Consider the following 19770-nt stretch of genomic DNA (forward strand, 5'->3'; position numbering starts at 1 on the left):
GGCTTCTCCCCAGTTTCTAAACACTTGCTGCGACATCTAGTCTCCTTTAAGAAGGTTTTATTCTCTTAAAACAGGCGAGTAAAGAAACAGAAAAACAGTCTTTGAACTCACTCCTTTTCCCTCAGGCTTCAGGGCCAGCCCCCCCCAGGATTCTCTGATGCTGCTGTTCCTGGCAGTTTCCCAGTTCTAGCTAGCTATATGTCCTTCTTGGAGCAATGGCCCCAGGACTGCATCCCTGAACACCTGGCCCCTTGCTCCAAGGACCCACCACAGGCATGACCCACTCCACCATGACTTTCCTTCCCCAGGCAGAGCCCATTTCCTTTCCTCTGTAGAACCAGTTGTAGTCCAGCCCCCTTTAATTGGCTGGATTTAGCTCATCTACTTTGATACAGAGGAGCTGTGCCTAGTTCTACTCACAGAGACCAGCTACCCTGTAACAATTACTTAAAATTTGCACAGTATGTTATATGTTCAAAGTATTCTACAGACATTAACTAACTAATCCCCACAATGACCCTGTGTGGTTGTTGGGTATTATTATCCCTAGTTTAGAGTTAGGGAAACTAGGACAAGAAAGTGAAGTGACATTCCAAGGTCACAAAGTTAGTCAGTGCATAAGCAGGATTAGACTCCAAGACTTCCTGACTCCCATTTCTGTGCTCGATCCTCCAGACCACACTACCTTTCATGGTCATCATCATGCTTTTGATCCAGAACTGCCTCACAAGAATGGCCTGCACTACCCACACTATAGGTGGTAGGTTGAGTAAGTAGTCAGAACTATCATGGAACAGGAAATAATAGTAGTATATCATTCCTCAAAATTCATGACACTTTAATTTTTGGTAAATTCCCAGAGTGTGGCCGCTAGAGGAAAACAAAGACGTGAAATAAAATTAATTGCACTTTAAAATAAAAATAACTTTTGGTCTATAAACTTCACCATTTCCAATATGGAAAGCCTAAAGAAATGCTCAATAATAATGCAAATGGAAATATGACTAGTGTAGTCTTCTCCTGTGGCAACAATTTGACGCTGATTTCTGACAGAGCATATTTAACATTTCCTGATGCTTTGAAAGTAAATTTATGCAGAAAAAGACAGCAGCTAGGCATTTGCTTATTCCATTTTCCAATGCAGTAAAGATTGGAATCTTACTTTTTCTGAAAGCATCTTTAAAGAGTTCTTCAAGCTGTCTGGAGAATGCTGGCTTGCAGAATTAAGCAGCAGGTCTGCATGGCTTGATATGAGAGGCTGTAGATGATTGATGTTGCTAAGAACTTCTTTTGCCTTGGCTGTGTTTTCAGGTGAATAGTAAATACACTGGTATCCAGTACTGTAACAACAAATGTGGAGACAGTTATAGAATGTCAAAAATTGTTTCCACTATTAATAGCCAGATGGTTAACATGCACAAGATACTAAAGCTCTCACTATTTATATCACTAGAATGGTAGATATTTTAAGCTTTACTATACATTTTCATTGACACTATTTAAATCTGTCTTTCTGAATGGCTAAAAACCAATCCTTGCTGGAACAAGGACAGGAGGCTGTTCAGCAATGAACACTCCAGAAAGTGTTATTCAAACTAATTATTCCTGTGGTGCTTTGAAGGATGATCATGCCAAGAGTAAGAAAATAATAAAAAATTAAAATCCTTGAGTTTTTATTTTATAAATTGTGGAGAAAAGAAAGGTTTATGCTACCATTAAGGACACCTTCAGAAGTAATGATCAGAACAAGCATTAGGCTCCCTAGATTTCCATCTTAACTCCCCTATCAGGTTATTGACCTATCTGGTGAAGTTCGCCACAATGGGCCATTAATGCTTACTTGATCAATGGCTCATAATAGCTTTTGATCAGCATCAGTGATCTGCCCACAAAATGATAAGGAACGGAGTTATTTCCAATGAAAAGAGTCACATGTCTAATTTTACTAGACAACTGAAGGCACAGAAGCAGGGGAGAAAAGACTACAGAAAAGGGAGGAAATTAATTACTGCTAAAAGGCTCAAATGCCCCACCACAAACTTACTGTTTTCCTTTTTCATTGTTCCCAAACTAGATATTGATTCTTTGAGTCTCCTGCTGAAAATGCTTTCCCTGTTTCCTTTCCTTTACTAGCCAAGCAACATCCTCTCATTTTCTTATTGCCTCTCCCAGTCCTTCCAGATTATCATGTCTTTATCAATTCACACATCTATTAGTTCTCTCCTCTACGTCTCCTTTGGTCTGTTGCCTCTTTCCCCTCACCCTCCTGTATAAGATCTTTCCTTTGCCACTCAAAGTCATTGAAGTCATTGAGACTTATGTGTGCGTAAATACTTTGTTGAATTGCAGCCTAAAATGCTGCTGTAATCTGTTCTTGATTTTCCACTGCTGCTCCCCCTTCAAGTGCAGAGTTGGTTAGCACCTGAGTCAGCCTTGCCCAACTGTGAACAGCCACACCACAGAGTCATACCCAAATTACTGCATCCTCACTGGTGCTGCACTCAACCATGTGTGTCACTAGGACTTCTGGGGGCTCATTGTGCTGCAGGAGGCTGAGCTACTCTATGATTCTCTCTGAGTTAACTGTGAGAGAACTTGTCCGTCCTTCTGGGCACAGAGAGGAATAATGGGAAGGCACTACAGGATTATCAGCACTTGAGTGATTTAGCCTGCATGCTCATGGCAAAGTGGGCAGGTTACCAGCCCAAGTGAAAACATCCGAGCTTTAGCCTATACACAAACCCGGGTCAGCTACTTGCCGAAGTAGCATATAAGAAGTAACTTTGGGCTTATTTTTGTGAAGTTGGGTGACAGTTTTCATAAAGTCACCCCTGCAGGTTTTTTTCTGCACGTTTCTGGGGCTGCTTTTTTTTTTCTTGGACTATGCCCTGCAAGTGTTTGTTACTCAAACGCCACCCAGCGCAATGACACAATTGCCCACCCCCTGCTAAATTTTGGCAGTTTTCATGGCATTTTTTGACCTATTAGGCTTGTTTTGGGTGGTCTTCCTGGATCTGGGCATAGCACCACTAGAATTTTGGGCATGGATGGAAGGGGGCTTAGGGCAACACCTGAGTAAGAGCCCAAGGTATCCATATCATGAAGACGTACCCTCAGAATCGCTGATGCTTTCGATTCCTGCTAGTTCCACTCCAGTTCTTTTCGCTGACCTCCCCGGTCCCTCATACTGTAGGCTTCTGATGCATTTGACTCTCTAGTATCTCATCACATACAGTCTACATCCTTTTCCCTTTGATTCCTATTAGCAATCCATTTCCAGCCTTCCTTCCCAAACCTGATCCTCGCTAACTACTATGGCAGGTACTATTAAACAGATACCACACACAGTCGTTAGATTTCTTGAGACATTGGAAGTCTTTCCCACTCTAAGTATAGGCAATTACAGCTTTTAAATAAAGGTAAATTGCGGAAAGATAAGACTGTTTCTCTCCTGAGTTAAGGTTGCAGCCAGGGCTCTTATGTGGTTGATTTGCCACACTTTGAAAGACACCAAAAAAACAAAAATCATCAGGCTTTCACAATTTTAAGGTTAACTCTCAGTGACCATAAGAAGTTTTTGGTAAAATTTCAAAGAAATTCAGCAATTAGTTTTCAGATTCAAAATAATTAAAATTGCTCCTTTTGGAGATGTTTGAAGTTTCTAATGTTTTTTGTGTCCCTACATAGAATAGGAGGGCTACTGTTTAATGTTGTGTCTCCATATCTAATGAAAGGCTTTTGTACTACAAGATTCACCAGATAAGTCATTTTCATAATTATTTTGTGCCCAGGATATTCTTCAGAACTCAATTTTCATATACAAATAAATTTCATTAATAGTATTACAGAAAAACTATGCATGAGGCCCTGTCAATAAAGCTGATGAAGACACTTTTAAATGACAGACATCAATGCAAAAGCTGAATGCAGGATGTTACAACTGAGACTAAACTTGTGCACTGGGGCAAAGGAAATGCTGTAGCTCCTGCATGTGAAATCATCTGCACTGTAAAAATATACCCGTGATATGTAAAGTATATAATTAGTAATGTATATGTTGAAAGAGACTATAATTATGTCTTCTGGGTTAGAGTGAAACTATTTACTGGAATGCATAGTGTAACTTTCACACAACAGTGTTGTTGATAATCAGCTATATGCACATTACTTTACGTGATCATTTCAGTTTTTAGATTATTTTAATGGCAATGCAGTAGTGGTACAAATCAAATAAAGGTTATATTAATTACTTCAGCACTCTTAATCTAAGTTAACAAAGAGATTGTTTGGGAAGAAGTACTGCAGTATGCTAAATGTCCAGTTCTTAATGGCACTCAGTGTAACTCCACTCCTCTCCTGCTGTTAATTGACTCATTTTTGTAATGGAGTTAAATTGCCACCATCTGGGAGTGGGTTAAAATCTTTTAACAATGAACATTTGAACCAGTGTTTCTCACAGTAAGAACTGCTGATATTCAATTACAGAACTGATAAGGCACATATTGCAGGAAAAACATCCCTCACAAAATAAACCTGAACAAATATATATGCATATATCACTCTGCCTACCTAGCCAGTGGATTATTGTGTAAACATCACATATATTTTCATGGATAAAAGTTCTAAAATGAAAAGTTATGAGGAAAATTAAATTGATAAAAATATTGCAAACTTATTGCATCTATGAAATAAATCTGAATCCACTCACCTCGGATTTTCAATTAGACCTATGGGAGTTATGTACCCACTTCCTTAGGCCTTCTTTGAAAATCTCAGTCGAGAATACTAAATCAAACTGAAGAAGAGCTCTGTGTAATCTCGCAATATTGTCTCTTTCACCTACTGAAGTTGGTCGAATAAAAGATACCACCTCCCCACCTTTTCTCTCTAATATCCTGGGACAACACAGCTACAACACCATTTCATAAATTAAAGTAGTAAAATTCTATGGTATATCTAATCTATTTGTATTTATGAATTCATCATCATGGGCCATGATCCTCTGCTGTGGCCAAGGCCAGATTTTGCAGCTTGGGGATGGTTGTGTGAAAGCTTGCCTTTGTGTACCCTTCCATCCCACCAATTCTGGGCTAGTCCCCAGAATAACTCAGGTCAGCCTGCTGCTGTTCTAAATGCCATCAGCTGTCATTGACCCTAAGCTGCTTGTGGTAGCCAATTATCAGGTAAGTGTAGGACCATCCTGGGTATGCTCTTTTTCCCCAGCCCTATACAACCTCAGTTGAGCTGCAGGGTTAGTGGCATGGGAACCGCCGTGGTTGCTGTACATTACCATGGTTTCCCCTCTTATGGGGAGATCCTTTCATGGCCTGGTAATTCAACTTCAGAGTAGCTTTGTGTCTGTTGAATGGTTCAAGATGTCCTAACACAGGGGAGAATCTAGCTCCATAGTAACTAAGCAAAGTTCTCAGGAGAAAAACATTGAGAGAGAGCAAAACTGTACCACTTTGGCAAAGTCCTTTGTTGGGCAAGTGTGGAGCTCCACTACTTTTAGGGGGAGTGTGCATGCCATTCCAGCATTCTCCTCTCCCTGACCACTCTTTGTGCTGGCACATAAGAGAGGACTGAACCATAGCTTCACCTCCTCCATGCCACTCTCTCACTCCTTTGAGGGAGTACGCACCAAGGGGTCTCACAAAGGGAGCAGTCCCTGTGTTCTCCCAAGCACAGAGGCTGTAACCATGCATGGCCCTTGTGTGGAAGGGTGATCCATTCTCTGAGATACACACCTCTAGAAGTGCCTGGGACAATCTGGCCCAGAACATCTAGCAAAAGGAAAAGTATTTTGATAGGATTTTTACATATCAAAATGAATAGTTTGGCAAGCTGCTGAGGTTTTCTGGTAAAATTACCAGTGAATCTGATGCACTAATTTTATGGTCATTGCAAAAATATTCATCTCTCTCACTCACACACATACACAAAGAGAGAGAAAGTGAACAAAGAGTAATGCTTCCCTGAAAAGTGCTATGTGTGACAGGCTGTGATTTCCCTTTGAAAATAAAGGCTACAATTAGATCAAACACAAGTCATTATTATTTCAACATTTCTGGGGTTTTCTATGAAGCATTATTATTTCAGACTCCTCAGAAAGTGGAAATGGGTTGAAGGTTATGAGATGCAGGTAATAGGAACCCTAAAGATTTTTGTTTTAATGAAATCCCTGGTAATCAGTACATTATCGAAGAAACACCCCTCACACCTTGACCAAAGACACAGCCCTAGTTCAATACAAAGTGGCCATTTATATAATTTAAACCCAAATCAAATAATTACAGCTCTTTAAAAAAATCCTTTCAAGGCTTTTTCCACTTCAAGTTTATTATAGTGAGGACCAGAAATATTTCCAATGTCCTTGTTAAAAGCTGGTGGGAAAAAAACCCCAAACAAATCATAGCACCTAATGTAGCTTCTGGGGCACTTGTTTTCCTGGATGGCTAGTAGTGGTGCATTAAAGGTCTTATAATTACAAGCCTATGTGTTTTAGCTGAAGCACATAGCATCAAATTAGCTTCTAAATAAGAGAAAAAAGTCCTTGGTGTATCTTGAAAATGATTCATGAACATTTAAAGAACTGAAGCATTACATCAATGTAACTTATGGCACATCTAACTTCATGTTCCTGCACAATTTGGTTCTAAAAATATTGGTTTACTCTGCCATCTAGATTGGTGGAAAGACAGGTCTTTCCATTTACTGGAAGATGAAGCAGCCTGTATCAGCAGAACAAAAGAAGATTGAGCCTGAACAATTGATTTTATTTCTCCTTCTGCTAGAAACTACAGTTAAAAAAACCCAAAACCCGGTACCATAACATTTTATTTAAAATAAATATGTTATCTACAGATTATTAATACAGTGCAGCTGTCCTTATAGAAAGAAGAGACCCCTTCCAACCAAGAATCATATGAAACTTTAGTACGTTCTACTTTTTTGTCTTACACACACCACAGCAAAACACTTCTATCATTAATACAATGGATTTGGGAATTACCACTTATTTGTTCATTGGATCAAAAATTAATTCACAACAATTCTTCTTATTGATGCTCAGGTATTTACCATCTATGCTGATCAGAGGACATTCAGTCATAAGGGTCAGAGTGGATGTAAATCACATGTCTGATGTTTCCGGTAACAGGAGCTTTTTAAATGCCACTCAGCTTCAGGTAAAGAAATGTATAGATAGTTCAAGTGCCATTATCCCACCCACTTCCAATTTGGGTAATTACGTTTTGCTTCCCTAAATTTACTCTGCAATTTCAGGTGGACATATTGTTAATTTACTGCCCTATATATTTGTGCAGTGCTATTGTATATTGTTTGAAAGGTGCCACATTCTCCCAAAACACTGGATACAGTACATCTAATTGATGGATGATATGGATTTTATAATTTGTTTGCTCAGCCAACCTTTTGAAGGGTTTTAGGATCCATTTGGATGAAGGGTGTTATATTAATGTACATAGAGGGAGAGAGAAATGTGTTTCACCAATTCCTGCCCAGAAGGACTGGGGAGAAAATAAAAAATATTTTTTCTGTGATTTTGCCTTTCGGCCACTTTATTCTGCTGTGAATAGCTGCCTCATGTCACACCCTGCTCTCCTGCTCAGAACAGCAGAGTGGGGTGCCAGTGAAGGGAGCTGCAAGGGAGAAGAGGAGCAGAAGTGTTACTGACCAGGGACCTATAGAGAGGAGAGAAGAGGAATCACTGCTGCAGCTCTCTTCCCTCAGGCCTGTAAGCAGAAAGCCAGACTTGCCTACCTAAGATCCCTCCAACCACTTATTTTTTGAGCCTGTACTAAGGTAAAGGCATGATGGGAGAGGGGAAAGAGTGGGGAAATCAGAAGTGTTTTGGGGTCTTGATAAGTGTTTGGAGAGAACAGATAGAAAAAAAGAGGAAAAAAGCATGGGAGTGGGGAAGAGAGACCAAAAAGGGGAAATACTTTGAGATGCTTCTCAATGAAAGGACTGGTACAAACAGAAATAATTCTAACGAGAAATAATTAGAATAATTAAATTCCATTTATAAAATACACTAACAAATGCACTTACATACATTTTAAAATATTGCTTAACAGATTACATATGTAAACAAATTCAGCATACTTGTTAAATAAATCAGACACAGAGAGTTGATATCTTCCCGTTCTCTCTTTAGGACAGTGAAGGGAACTGCTCTGAAGGAGAGATATCAAACTACTCCTGAAGTTGAAAGAGCAAAGAGGGTAGCAAAGAGAGTACAGTGTTGTGTAATGGAAGCTTCAGTGTTGGAATAGTTTCAACTATCTTCCCAACATAGTTAAGAATTCGTAAAATAAATGTTAAAATTGAAACTTTTTACAAGGTGTGATTCTGATAGCTAAGGGCATACTGTACAGCTCAGGAACCTCCTATCATCCTTCTTAGCTTTGTAATAAGATGCAGGCTCAATACATGCACTAGAAAAAATAGAAGGGGGTGGGAAAGAGGGAGAGTGGCAGCTAAAAGTGAAAGGTGAAAGTCACATTCCTGTCAAATCAGTTATGATCCTGAAGGCAGAATCATACTTGGGAGTAGATATCTTTCTTAACAGTGGTCAGAAAGAAAAAGGGAACATCACATACTTTACTGTCTTTTGTCTTCACCACCACAAAGGAAAGCTTTCCCTAAAACACATTTATATTAAGGCCAAATTTTCAAAAGTGGACTTAAAAAATAGCATGCACTTCCATTTGCATATGTAATATACACATTTGCACACTAGCATATGAATGCACAGAAGGGAAAGCAAAGGACTTGGATGGTCAAGAATGGGGTACTATTCCTGAATTTGACACATTTTGGTAAGACTTTGGACAAGTCACATAGGTTAAAATTTTCAAACATGGGGGACTAAAGTTAGATACCTAAATAAGTGGCCTGGTTATCAGAGATGCTCAACACTAACAGTTCCTACTGAAATTAACACACTTAGGTAACTTCCTCTCTTTAAGTAACTTTAGGCATCCGAGTTTGAAAACACTGGCCTTAATGTCTCCATGCTTTAGTTTTTTCATCCATAAAACGGATAAAAATACAAACAGATGTTGAAAGTGTTAATCCTCTAATAGAAGACACTATAGTAGTGCAAAATATTGTTTGCATACATAAATATTGGTTTTGTATGTGATGCACTTTTTAGGCACAGATTTTGGAGGCCTGCTTTTGAAGAACTGCTTTATAAAATGTCATTATATGATTATTTGTTTTGTATTAGTGAATGCAAATTTCATTTGCCTCCCCACTCCTGGGGGAGCAGGGGTCAGTTGTCTGTAACCCTCAGCACCAAGTCTACTTTATGAAAATCTCTAATACTAAATGATATTTACATTGCGTTTTCAAGCTTCCTTGTCTGCAAACAATCCAGGAAAATTTTACCCTTCAGGCTTTTATATCCATACAATTTAAAATAGTAAGATATTTAGTTTTTGAAGCGTCATATATATTTGAGCTAGCCATTTTCTAAGACTACCGTTTGGTGCTGCTTCAGAACAGTATGAATTAGTAGCGCAGTCACCCATTTGCCTTCAAAAAGTAAATAAAGTACAATTCATTTTACTCCCTCGGCATCAGAATGGTAGGTGAGGAGTTCCTGCTGACATCTGAAAAATGCATTCTGTATTGATGGATGACTAGAGAAAATGCAAGCTGTGTACACTGAGGGGTTAATGCAAAACCTCTTCTAGGTGATACTGAAATAAATAATTAATTTGTATCGCCTCCTGTCTTTAGTCTTTGTGATACCGTTAATAATAATAAACTTTGCTGAGTATTAGATTGAACAGGTAATTGGTCTTCTATGGAGAATCATGAGGATCTAGAGTAATGAGCATGCCAGTTGGAGTCACTACTACTACTTGAGTTCTAATCGAAGTGCCACTGATTGACTGACTGTATAGGCTTGGCCCAGGCATCGAAGGCTTGAATTTCAATAAGCACAAAGCACTAACAACCACAGTTGAATTCAGTGGGGGTTGCAGTTGCTCAGAACTTCTCAAAGCCCCCAGTTGAATTCAACAAAGCACATGCATAATCCCATGATTAGTCAACAAAATCATTAACTGTAATGTGGAATGTGCTTAACTGGGGCTATAATAAAGCCTCTTCCCCGCACTGAGTCTGTTCCCATTTTGTAGAACGGGAATAGTATTTTCTTACCTACAGGGAACTTGTGAAGATTATTCATTTAACATTTCTACAGTGCTCTGAAAAATGGGATGTGCTAGCTGTAGACATGATACATATAACTATTACAAGGAAACTATATTGAAAGGTAGCTACAGTTACTCTCCACTTAGCACAAAACACTTTCTTAGCAACATGTTTCCAATCTTAAATGTTCCTTAGGCTCCCTGGAATATGGGGAAAAAACATTAGAAAGTCTTTACTGTTGAGTTCAGTGTTAAAAAATCAATCTTGCTTTTGGAAAATAAAATATCCCAAACAAATTTAAAGCAATCTAATGGAGAAGGGAGGATAAAGAAATTGTTTGGTGAATGGTGCCTTATCTGGTCTAAATAGACTATCTGTTATGCATTTAATAAATAAGACTGTTTTATTATTTGACTAGCAGATAACATGTTAATGCAACTTAAGCTTTATTTTTCTCATTATTTGTAGAAGTACTTACTTTCGCCTTTCTGCCTCAAATTTACTCAACAGTTTCCGAAGACCACCATTCTTAAATCCCTGATAATGTGCTGCAGGGGCTCCCACTGTGATGACATCATACACAGCATCTGGAATGGGAATAGACAAGTACTAAGATTTGCATGCACATACACACACACAGGGCATGGCTGCACTGTTGTATCCACTCTACAGGAGATGGAGGGAGTGATTCTGAATAATTTACTAGGAATGACTGAAAACCAGGGTCACAAGAAGGCAAAGAGAGGTAATCCATCTTTCCACACAGCCAAAAGCACAACTTACCAACTTCAAATTTTACCTGATTTATTGCTACCTTAATGATATGCCACAATGTAGAACACTATGTCCTAGCTCTGTAGTTTACGAAGGTACAATGCAAGTTGGCCTTTTGTGTATTCCACTTTATTGTGTCTTAGGTTGCTTAATTTGCAGTCGTTGAAATCCATAGATATTATGGCCAGAAGAACCATTATAATCAACTAATTTGACCTCCTTCATAAGACAGACTATAGAATTTCACCCAGTGATACCTGTATAAAGCCCATAACTTCCAGGTGAACTAGAGTATATCCTTTAGAAAGGCATCTAATCTTGATTTAAAGACTTCAAGTGACAGGGAATCCACCACATTCCTAAGTAAATTGCTCCAATGATTAATTAACTTCACCATTTAAAATCTGCACCTTATTTCTCATTTGAATTTATTTAGCTTTAGCTTCCAGCCATTAAATCTTGCTGTACCTTTCGCTTGCTAGATTAGAGAATCTTCCATTATTAGAAATCTTCCCATATAGGTACTGACAGACTATAAGCAAGTTAAATTCACTGCTATTTAATATTTTAAAGTGAAAAGTTTCAAAATAAAAAAATGATAACTTCTTGGACTCTAGGACAATGAAGCACTTGTTATTCTCCAATCATTTGCTTTCTTTTAAACTCTTGTGGTGTCCACATGAATTTCTTCTCTGTCTCATGGGAAAAGGAAACTTTTTAAAAAGCCTCTTTGTGCACCAGCAGTGAATTTCAGGCACAGTTATCTGCTGGCACAAATGTTAACAGATAGAAATCTGATTTCACCTGCATATTTGATAGTTAGAAGTCTAATTGCTGTTGTTTGCACATGAACTTAATAATGGCTGTAATTTTGTGCCCACAATTGACGGTAGGTGTGAAAACTGAGGCCAGGCTTTTTTTAAAATCTGGCCCAAAGAAACCATAAGAGGATCTTTCTCCAGCTAAGACTATTTGTCTCCATTGACAGAGCTTCACATTTAAATTGAAATGGAATCCTCTCAGTCTTGAAACTAGATTCATTCAAATTGGTTTTACACTGATGCATTGGTTGCTCTTCAGAGTTCATTTAAGGCAGAAGAGAAATCATTTAATTTGCCTCAGGTGAGCTCCAGGATTTTTAAGTAGTCCATTCATTGCAGGCCCATCATAGAGTTTTATCTGTAATATATAATCTTGGGTTATTAGAGTCCAGTATTATACATGACAGTAAAATCCAGATTCTCAAAGGTCTCTAAGTGCATAACTCCCACTGATTTCAATGGAAGTCAGTCACCTATATGTCTCTGAGAACCTGGAACCAAAGTTCTTACATTGTTTAGAATAATGGTGACTCTAAAATGGAATAGGATGAAAATGTGAGGTTAAATAGATAATGGCAGCTGATTTTTTTTAATAGATAACTCATTAAATATGTAAAAGGGAAGCATTCAAAAGTCTAAATCCCAGTGGTTTTGCTTACTTTATATTGAAATCAAGTCAATACCCATGGTGGTCACTAATGAGTGCTCACAATGCTTTGTATTACCATAAACCATTTGTAAATTCTCCCCATAGTTATTTCGGAGTAAGTTGTGATAAAAGATGGTAGGAGTCGTCAAACAGTCTCTTGTGTATACCCCAAAAACTGATGAAGCATGGGAATATTTCAAAATACAGTTTAGACTTATTGTTTCAAAGTGTGAGGGAAGAGAATGCAAAGGAGTAGTAAATAAAGGATGGTTTATTTAAATCCCATTACTTTCATAAAGCTACTTACATTTATAAAATATCCATCTCAAACCTCTAAAAACTTATCATATGAAAACACATCAATGACAAATTAAGACCTTAATATCATCAAAAGAAAACTCCTCACTAAACAGAAATAAAAACTGTCACACTCAATCATTTATTGTCAAGCCATAACTTGGCATAAAAAGATGTCTTACAACCTGTTTGAAAGGTCAACAAACAAGCTTTATGAGATCAATTCCAGAGCTCAGGGCCTTCTCGCACAAATCTAATCCAACTATAGCAACTGCATCAGCAGTTCTCAACTGTTAGGATGATGTGTAAATTCATGCATTGCTTCACAGAGCAGAGTCAAAACTTCGTATTACAATCAGAAGCAAACTGGAATCCTATTTAGAATATACTTGCAATCAGAACTGGTTGAGATTTAAAAATTCATGAAAAAAAAAATGGAAACTTTCAAGTAGTTTCCATTTTGCAAGGTTCAAAATGGACCCATGTAGTTTATTTTTCATGAACATTACTGAAAACAAACTGTTTAATGTTCTGTTTCTCAAAAACAGGTGTAGGTAAACAATGCTGATGATATCGTCCATACAAATTTTAATTAAAATATGACAAATTTTGCATACTAAAATAATTTAGAAAAGATAATTATTTACAAACTTTTTCAATTCTGGAGGCCATTTTTCTACAAATCAGTTAAGTGACCAACTGCTAGAAACCTTCTGCTGAGACCACAAAAACATCAGTATCTATAAAATCTCTTCCACACCTGAAAAGAAAGGTTCCAATTTCATTGCCAAACCTAGAAAAATACACTCCTGACAATCACTGAACATCCTTTAGGGTTGCAGGAAACTAAAGCAGCTACATGCCAGATTCTGTGAATATATACAAAGAAGCTATAAAGAAAATGCACAGCAAGTGCAAGCCTGGATTCTCAGGAATCTGTGTATTTCTGGATAGGATAGAGGTTATCATCTTCCTCTTCAGCTCTAAGAAGGGAAAATCTATTAAAACATGGTGGCTTTACTTCATATGATTGACTTCCTGTGAATGCATGATACAGGTATTGTTGCCCTTTGGTATTTCCCATTTCTACGTTCCTAATGATGTCACTGGGTTACAGCACTGATACGAAAGTAAACAAAAGCTGTGACCATAGATAGACACAGCTCCTGCAGCATCATAGTAAGGACAAAGTGAAGTGTTTACCAAATAAATAAAGTTGACAGAATGAAATATTATTTTCTGGCTTTAATGTGTTTGTTAAATTGGAAGTTTAAACGTGTGTGTGTGATATATTAAAAGGGAGTATCCATTAAAGGTCTAAATCAAAGTCCAGTGAAATCCAGCCCTAAATCATAAGTGAGTGAGCATGCACATGCACACAGGCATGCACACACAAATGTCACATGGAAAGCTACCTTTTCAGATATGAGTGACTACATTGCACTTGTAATATTTGTGTACAAATAGGCATCTGGGGGTGAAATTCACCCCATGTAAGTAACCAGAACAAGGCCTAGGCAGCACTCAAATTCAAGGAGCACTATTTTGGGTGTTTAAGTTGGACTTTAGTAATGCATGGTTCTCTGCACAAGAGTGAGTTTCCCCCTCTTTGCACTAAGACTAGGCAATTGTGCAAATAAGCCACTCTAATGCCCAATTAACATATGCAAATGTGGAGTATTTTAGTAACTCATATTTGAAAATGTGGCTCTAAAAGTTTGCAAGGAGAGATCATTTGTTGTGTAGAAATACAAAATATGGCATATCACCACCAATTTGGCACAGATTTGCATTTGTAAGTGCCATCAAACATTTCTCCCAGTAATTTCTCCAGCCTCTCAAAAACTAATTTTGGGCATCTCAGAATGAAATATGAAGACAGACAAATTTGGCAGATGGAATTAAAACCTGCCTTGTATCACAACACTAAAGAAGTCTGACAGTTTCAGGGTTAATGACAGTTTTATGACTCATCATTTTGTTTAATCACTATCTCTATTAATGTTTACATGCTAATTTTTTTCTGCAAACATCTTAAGAACTCCATGGATGCCCTTTGAAACATGACAAGTGAAGCCTAAAATGGGGAAAGACCTACTGGAAGTCAAAGTGCAATTTAGCACAAAAAGATTAGCAGTTAGTACATGCTCCTTGGAGCATATATTTGACACAAGCCGTAAGTCCTTAGTGCTTGTCAAATAAAACCTATTCAATAAAGATCATGCAATTTGACAGCTGAATCTGATATATGTTCAGGAGTATTATGCATACATGGGTAATAGGATATCCTGATTCTCAGAGGTTTATTATTATGTATTATTTATATTGAGTGTGGGGGGCTATTAGGTCCAGTCAGGATTGGGGCCCCATGCTGTACAAACATATGTTATAAAAAGATGGTCTCTGTCCTATAGAGCTAACATTCTAAAGTCCCAATGTTGCAAAGATATACGTGTAGGCATACCTTTGCCCCCATGCAAACTCCCATTGATTTTGATGCAGGATCTCATTGCAGGGTCAGTGTTTTAGAACTGTAATTTTAATTCATATGAATTTAATGGGAACTACATACCTAATTCCCATCTCATTCAGATGAGCAAATCTTATAAAAACCCTCCTAGAAACAACAACGACGAAAAAGGTAAGAATATCTGGAAGTTATGTCTAAGAAAACTTAATCCACTCCTTTAAAACAATATCAATTTTAGAAGAAGAGTCTAACTTTTGCTTGTTCGTCGTAACTCACAAGCTAAGTAGAGCTAGGCAGGTAATAGAAGAAGGGGTAAACGCTAAGAAATATCCAGGTAATGCAAAAAATTGTTATTGATGATTCAATAAGTGGTGCTCTGCTTTCTGAGTTGCTCTCTTAAAATATATATAACTTTCTTTTAAAAACAGCATTGTGCTGCTGAGGGTGGTGACTTCGTCTGAGATAGAAAATTAAGTTTCTGAGATCTTGTGGGTTTTAAAAATTTGATAGTACTTTCACAGGATATTGGCCACATCAAATTTGAGTTCTTATAGCCTGCCTATCCAAATCCCCAATGTGGTTTAAGTTAGATACGTTATTTTTAATTTCATGTACTAAATTGTTGTGGGTGTTGCTGTTTAACTGTAAACAGTTCCCACATTCCAGCCAAAGGTGGATACCCATCCATAGAAGCAGGTGATACAATTCCTATATCTATATTTTGTATACGTAGTAGAGATCTGTTTAGCGTCAGTGTGCCAGGAAAATGTAAGATCCTCAAAAGGGGTGATTTCTGCATTTGTATTGCAATTTAGAACAAAATGTCATCAATTCACTTATATCAATTGATCAGTAAAGCCTTGACTTTCTTACTTCAATGGAATTTGTTCATATATATAACTGTTACCTGTATAAGATTATGCTAAAAATTATATGCAAGCAGCATAGGTAAGGTATTCTGTACTGAGCACTGACAACTGATGTGCTATGCAAAAATCACACCTTGTGACCGGAGTGCCTATCTGGCACCTCTTGTGGCCCACTGAGGCACAACTTACTAAGCTGCAGGTCTTTGAGGGTAGGTTGCTGTCTCCAGAGCCAGTGCTAGGCATAAGCAGCCTAAGCAATTGCTTAGGGGCCAGAGCAGCTCAAGGGGCCTCCCTATTCGCTTTTTTATTATGGGGGGAGGGGCAAAATATTCCTGTTTGGGGCCCCCAATGGGCTAGCACTGCCTCTGGCTGTACCTGTGAGATCCGAGATAACAGATTCTCCAGCCAAGGCATGCTTCTCTCCTACCCATTCTGGGGTGTTAAGATTCAAAGGAAATCAGGAACAAAAAAACACAAACAAAGGAAATCAGGAACAAAAAAACCACAAAAAACCAGGGTGCTCCCACAAATGTTCAGTGAGATCTTGCCCTTCTGTTTACGGCCAGTTTCCAAACAGTCCGTGCTTCTGCTGATTCATCTACATGCTCTTCATCCATTATAGCAGGGGCTCATTTGGCTGGCAAGCCAACTCTGTCCCTGGACTGCAAAGAACTAGACTTCTTCTGTCCCTTTTAACTCTCCTCTCCAAGCCTGACATTTGAGACAGTGGAGGTGTGGCCATTGGGTCCACAGACTCTCCTTAGCCCTCCCATTGCCAGTGTGGAGCCTATCTACCCCATCACATACCCCTTATAAGACTATGTGAAGAGAATATGAAACTTTCTATATTTTCAATAGGATTTGTGGTTATTGCCTTTGGCACTCTAACTGGTGTGGTAAGTAAGCTAAGAAACAAGTTATTGCTAGCTGTTACAATACGTCTGCATAATGCAGAGGTGGCGAAACCTTCTGACCCCCCAAAACCACTCCCTGCTGGGCAGAATCCTCTAGCCCCACCACATTGCTGCAGGGCAGAAGATCCAAGCTCCCTACCCCAGTCTGGTAGGCAGAGAATGCGGGTGGCATTGGGGGACTATGTGAGCTGCACTTTAACTGTAAAAGAACCACATGCAGCTCACGATCCACAGTTTGGCCACCCCTAGCAAATGAATTAGGATGAAAAATTAAGTCAGTAGTCTGGGAACACCTGAAGCTTACTGGAGGTTATGTAGTTTGTCAGTATGAGACATGACAACATTAGTTCTGCTCTATTACAGCAGAGCTGTTTATTTATTTATTTATGCATTGGGGAATTAGCTTTATAGTTAAGTTTTGGTAGATGTATGTGCTGTCTTTATTTATTTATATTTAAATCTATAAAAATGCACCTAGCATGAATGTCCCTAAGCACCTGATCACCATTTAAAAAACTTAAACAATATAGTGGCCAAGTCAGACAAAAATTCTCTCACACCTTACTATTAAGCAAATTGCACAACCTTGAAATCTCTTCCCACACAAAAAGCCTGATAGAACAGACAGGATTTGCACTGTGTGTAAGAAGTGCTATGAGGCCCATGGATGAAGCATGTTCTGAAGTCAAGGGCCCTTCACTGGGAACACCCTGTCACCAGTTGCAGGAATCTAGGATGTGTTAATCAGAAAAATACTAATCTGAAAGATACTCCCACTTTACTCCCAAAACAATTCCTATGTCCTGAAAAAGGTGTTAAGCCTTCTACCATAGAGTTTCCACCTGAACCCCAGCAGATGTCTCACCTCTGCTGGAGTAGGATGGTCTTGAACATCCTTAATCCCTCTGCCAATGAAGCTAGAGTGATGAGATACAACCTAAAAAGAAGCAAGGGAAAGAAAAAAGACCAGAGAACATCCCGTGCCACACTGGAAATGAACACAAATGATCACCACCTGAAAAACCAACTCTTATTTAAAATTCCATCATCTCAACCCTATATCCTGACTTTGCCAAGCACCAAACTTTAAATATCCCTTCATAACATACTTTCTCAACAAATCATTTCCCAATGCAAAACCGATCATACACATTTTCTGTAAAATAAGTCCTACAACTAGTTCAATATTAATATGGAAACCACATATAGTACCAAACAATTTATTGGTAGTTCAAGGAAAACTCACAACAAAAATAAAAATCCTACAGTTGAAATCCCTGTTCATCCACAGATACCATTGTTTCTGAAGCTGGTTCACTTATACACTGCAGGACTTGATTTTTAGAGAAGCAGAGCATCTGCAACTCCCACTGACTTCAACTATAGCTGCGGGTGTTCAGTAGTTCTAAAAATAAGGTCCTATTATCACTAATTTCTCATCGCTGAAATAGACCCTAATTAAAACAGAATCCTTCTGATTTCGGTAAAGGAACTTAAAGAAAAGGAACTTGGTAGCAAATGCTTAATTTCTCAAAGTCTGTATTCAGTACAAAAAACTCACAGCTTCACCATGGGTCACATTAAGTCAATAGCTGGCGGTTAGTAAAGCCGTAAGACATTTCAGTGGAATTAGTTCTATATCCTTCACAAAGTTTCAACACTGGCCCAAATCCTGAAGTCTACTCCAGCAAAATACCCATTAATCTCAATGGTCATTTTGTCTGAGTAAGGACTTCAGGATTTGGCAGATAATTTTTATGGAGAATAAAAGAAAAAAATGACTAGCCACTTAGCTTCTTTTATTGTAATAACATTCTCAGTTACTCAGCATACAAAATATACTCTACAGAAGGTAAACAGTGCTCATTCTCTCCGCAAACATCTCAAACAAGGATCACTACTGCTTAACTATCATAGTTCTGCAAGCTTAAAAGAATGGACTCCAAAATCCTAAGGACCCACAAACTTTGGAGGAAAATTGGAAATGAAACCCTTTGTTGCCTCCGGAGCGCCAGGTATTTTTCAAGACTGAATTTTGAAGCTTCATTTTGATTTTATAATTAAGCTTGTGACCACTGGTCATGTGATAAGCCTTCTGGATGAAACCACTCCCTGCACATCCTATTGAATGGAATGAATAGGACTTCACAAAACTCACTGGCCTTGTTTAGAATTTTGCCTTTTCCATAACGTTGCCTGATCTTTTGATTGTTCATTGATTAGGTTATTGATTTAGTCTGCCCAATTAGCACTCTGTCATTTGGTAGGTTCTTCTCTCAAGTTCAGGCCCAGTAACATCAGAATTACTGCTCTGGGAGCACTGTGCGGCACAGCCATGATAGCAACACTCACACTCAGAGAAGACCTTCTGCAACTGTAAAAGTGTTGTGATTACAATGATTAGTTCAATAAGTAAAACAATCTGAACAAGTAAAGCGATGTCATAAAACAGTCAGAGCAACCAGCATCATTACAGGTATACGTATACTCATTCACTCTATTGCTGGGGAAAGCTCTTAAGGTTGAGACAGATCCTAGCCCAACCCTCGTATGCTGATGAAGAACTCCAATGGCTGTACCTGAGCTGAGACCAGCTATTTTATAGGCCTTGATGGTCCTCATGCATAGGTACACATAGCTCTTCCCTCCTTTAACATATCTTAACTTCCTCACCCTCATAATACTGAATTGCCCTTATCCTATAGGTTAGTATATTAATTAAGCAAAACTTAATTGCTGCTATTATTATTACATGGCTACAACATTGGGGTCTAACAAACCATAA

The 19770-nt window shown here is 38.3% G+C and overlaps 1 protein-coding gene across 5 annotated transcripts in view; it reads right to left on the reverse strand.

Moving 5' to 3' along the window:
* The window catches only part of INPP4B (inositol polyphosphate-4-phosphatase type II B), a 426088-nt gene that overhangs the window by 145133 nt on the left and 261185 nt on the right, over nucleotides 1–19770 (reverse strand). For all 5 annotated transcript variants that reach the window (XM_067567968.1, XM_067567967.1, XM_067567972.1 and 2 more), the window contains 2 exons: nucleotides 10670–10778; nucleotides 1163–1340 (listed from right to left, as the gene is read on the reverse strand). In XM_067567968.1, the coding sequence (XP_067424069.1) occupies nucleotides 1163–1340; nucleotides 10670–10778 (287 nt within the window). The remainder of the gene's footprint in view (nucleotides 1–1162; nucleotides 1341–10669; nucleotides 10779–19770) is intronic.

This window comes from Emydura macquarii, unplaced genomic scaffold, assembly GCF_026122565.2.
Source record: "Emydura macquarii macquarii isolate MOO-44397 ecotype Brisbane River unplaced genomic scaffold, CSIRO-AGI_Emac_v2 contig_2834, whole genome shotgun sequence".
Taxonomy (NCBI): Eukaryota; Metazoa; Chordata; order Testudines; family Chelidae; genus Emydura; species Emydura macquarii.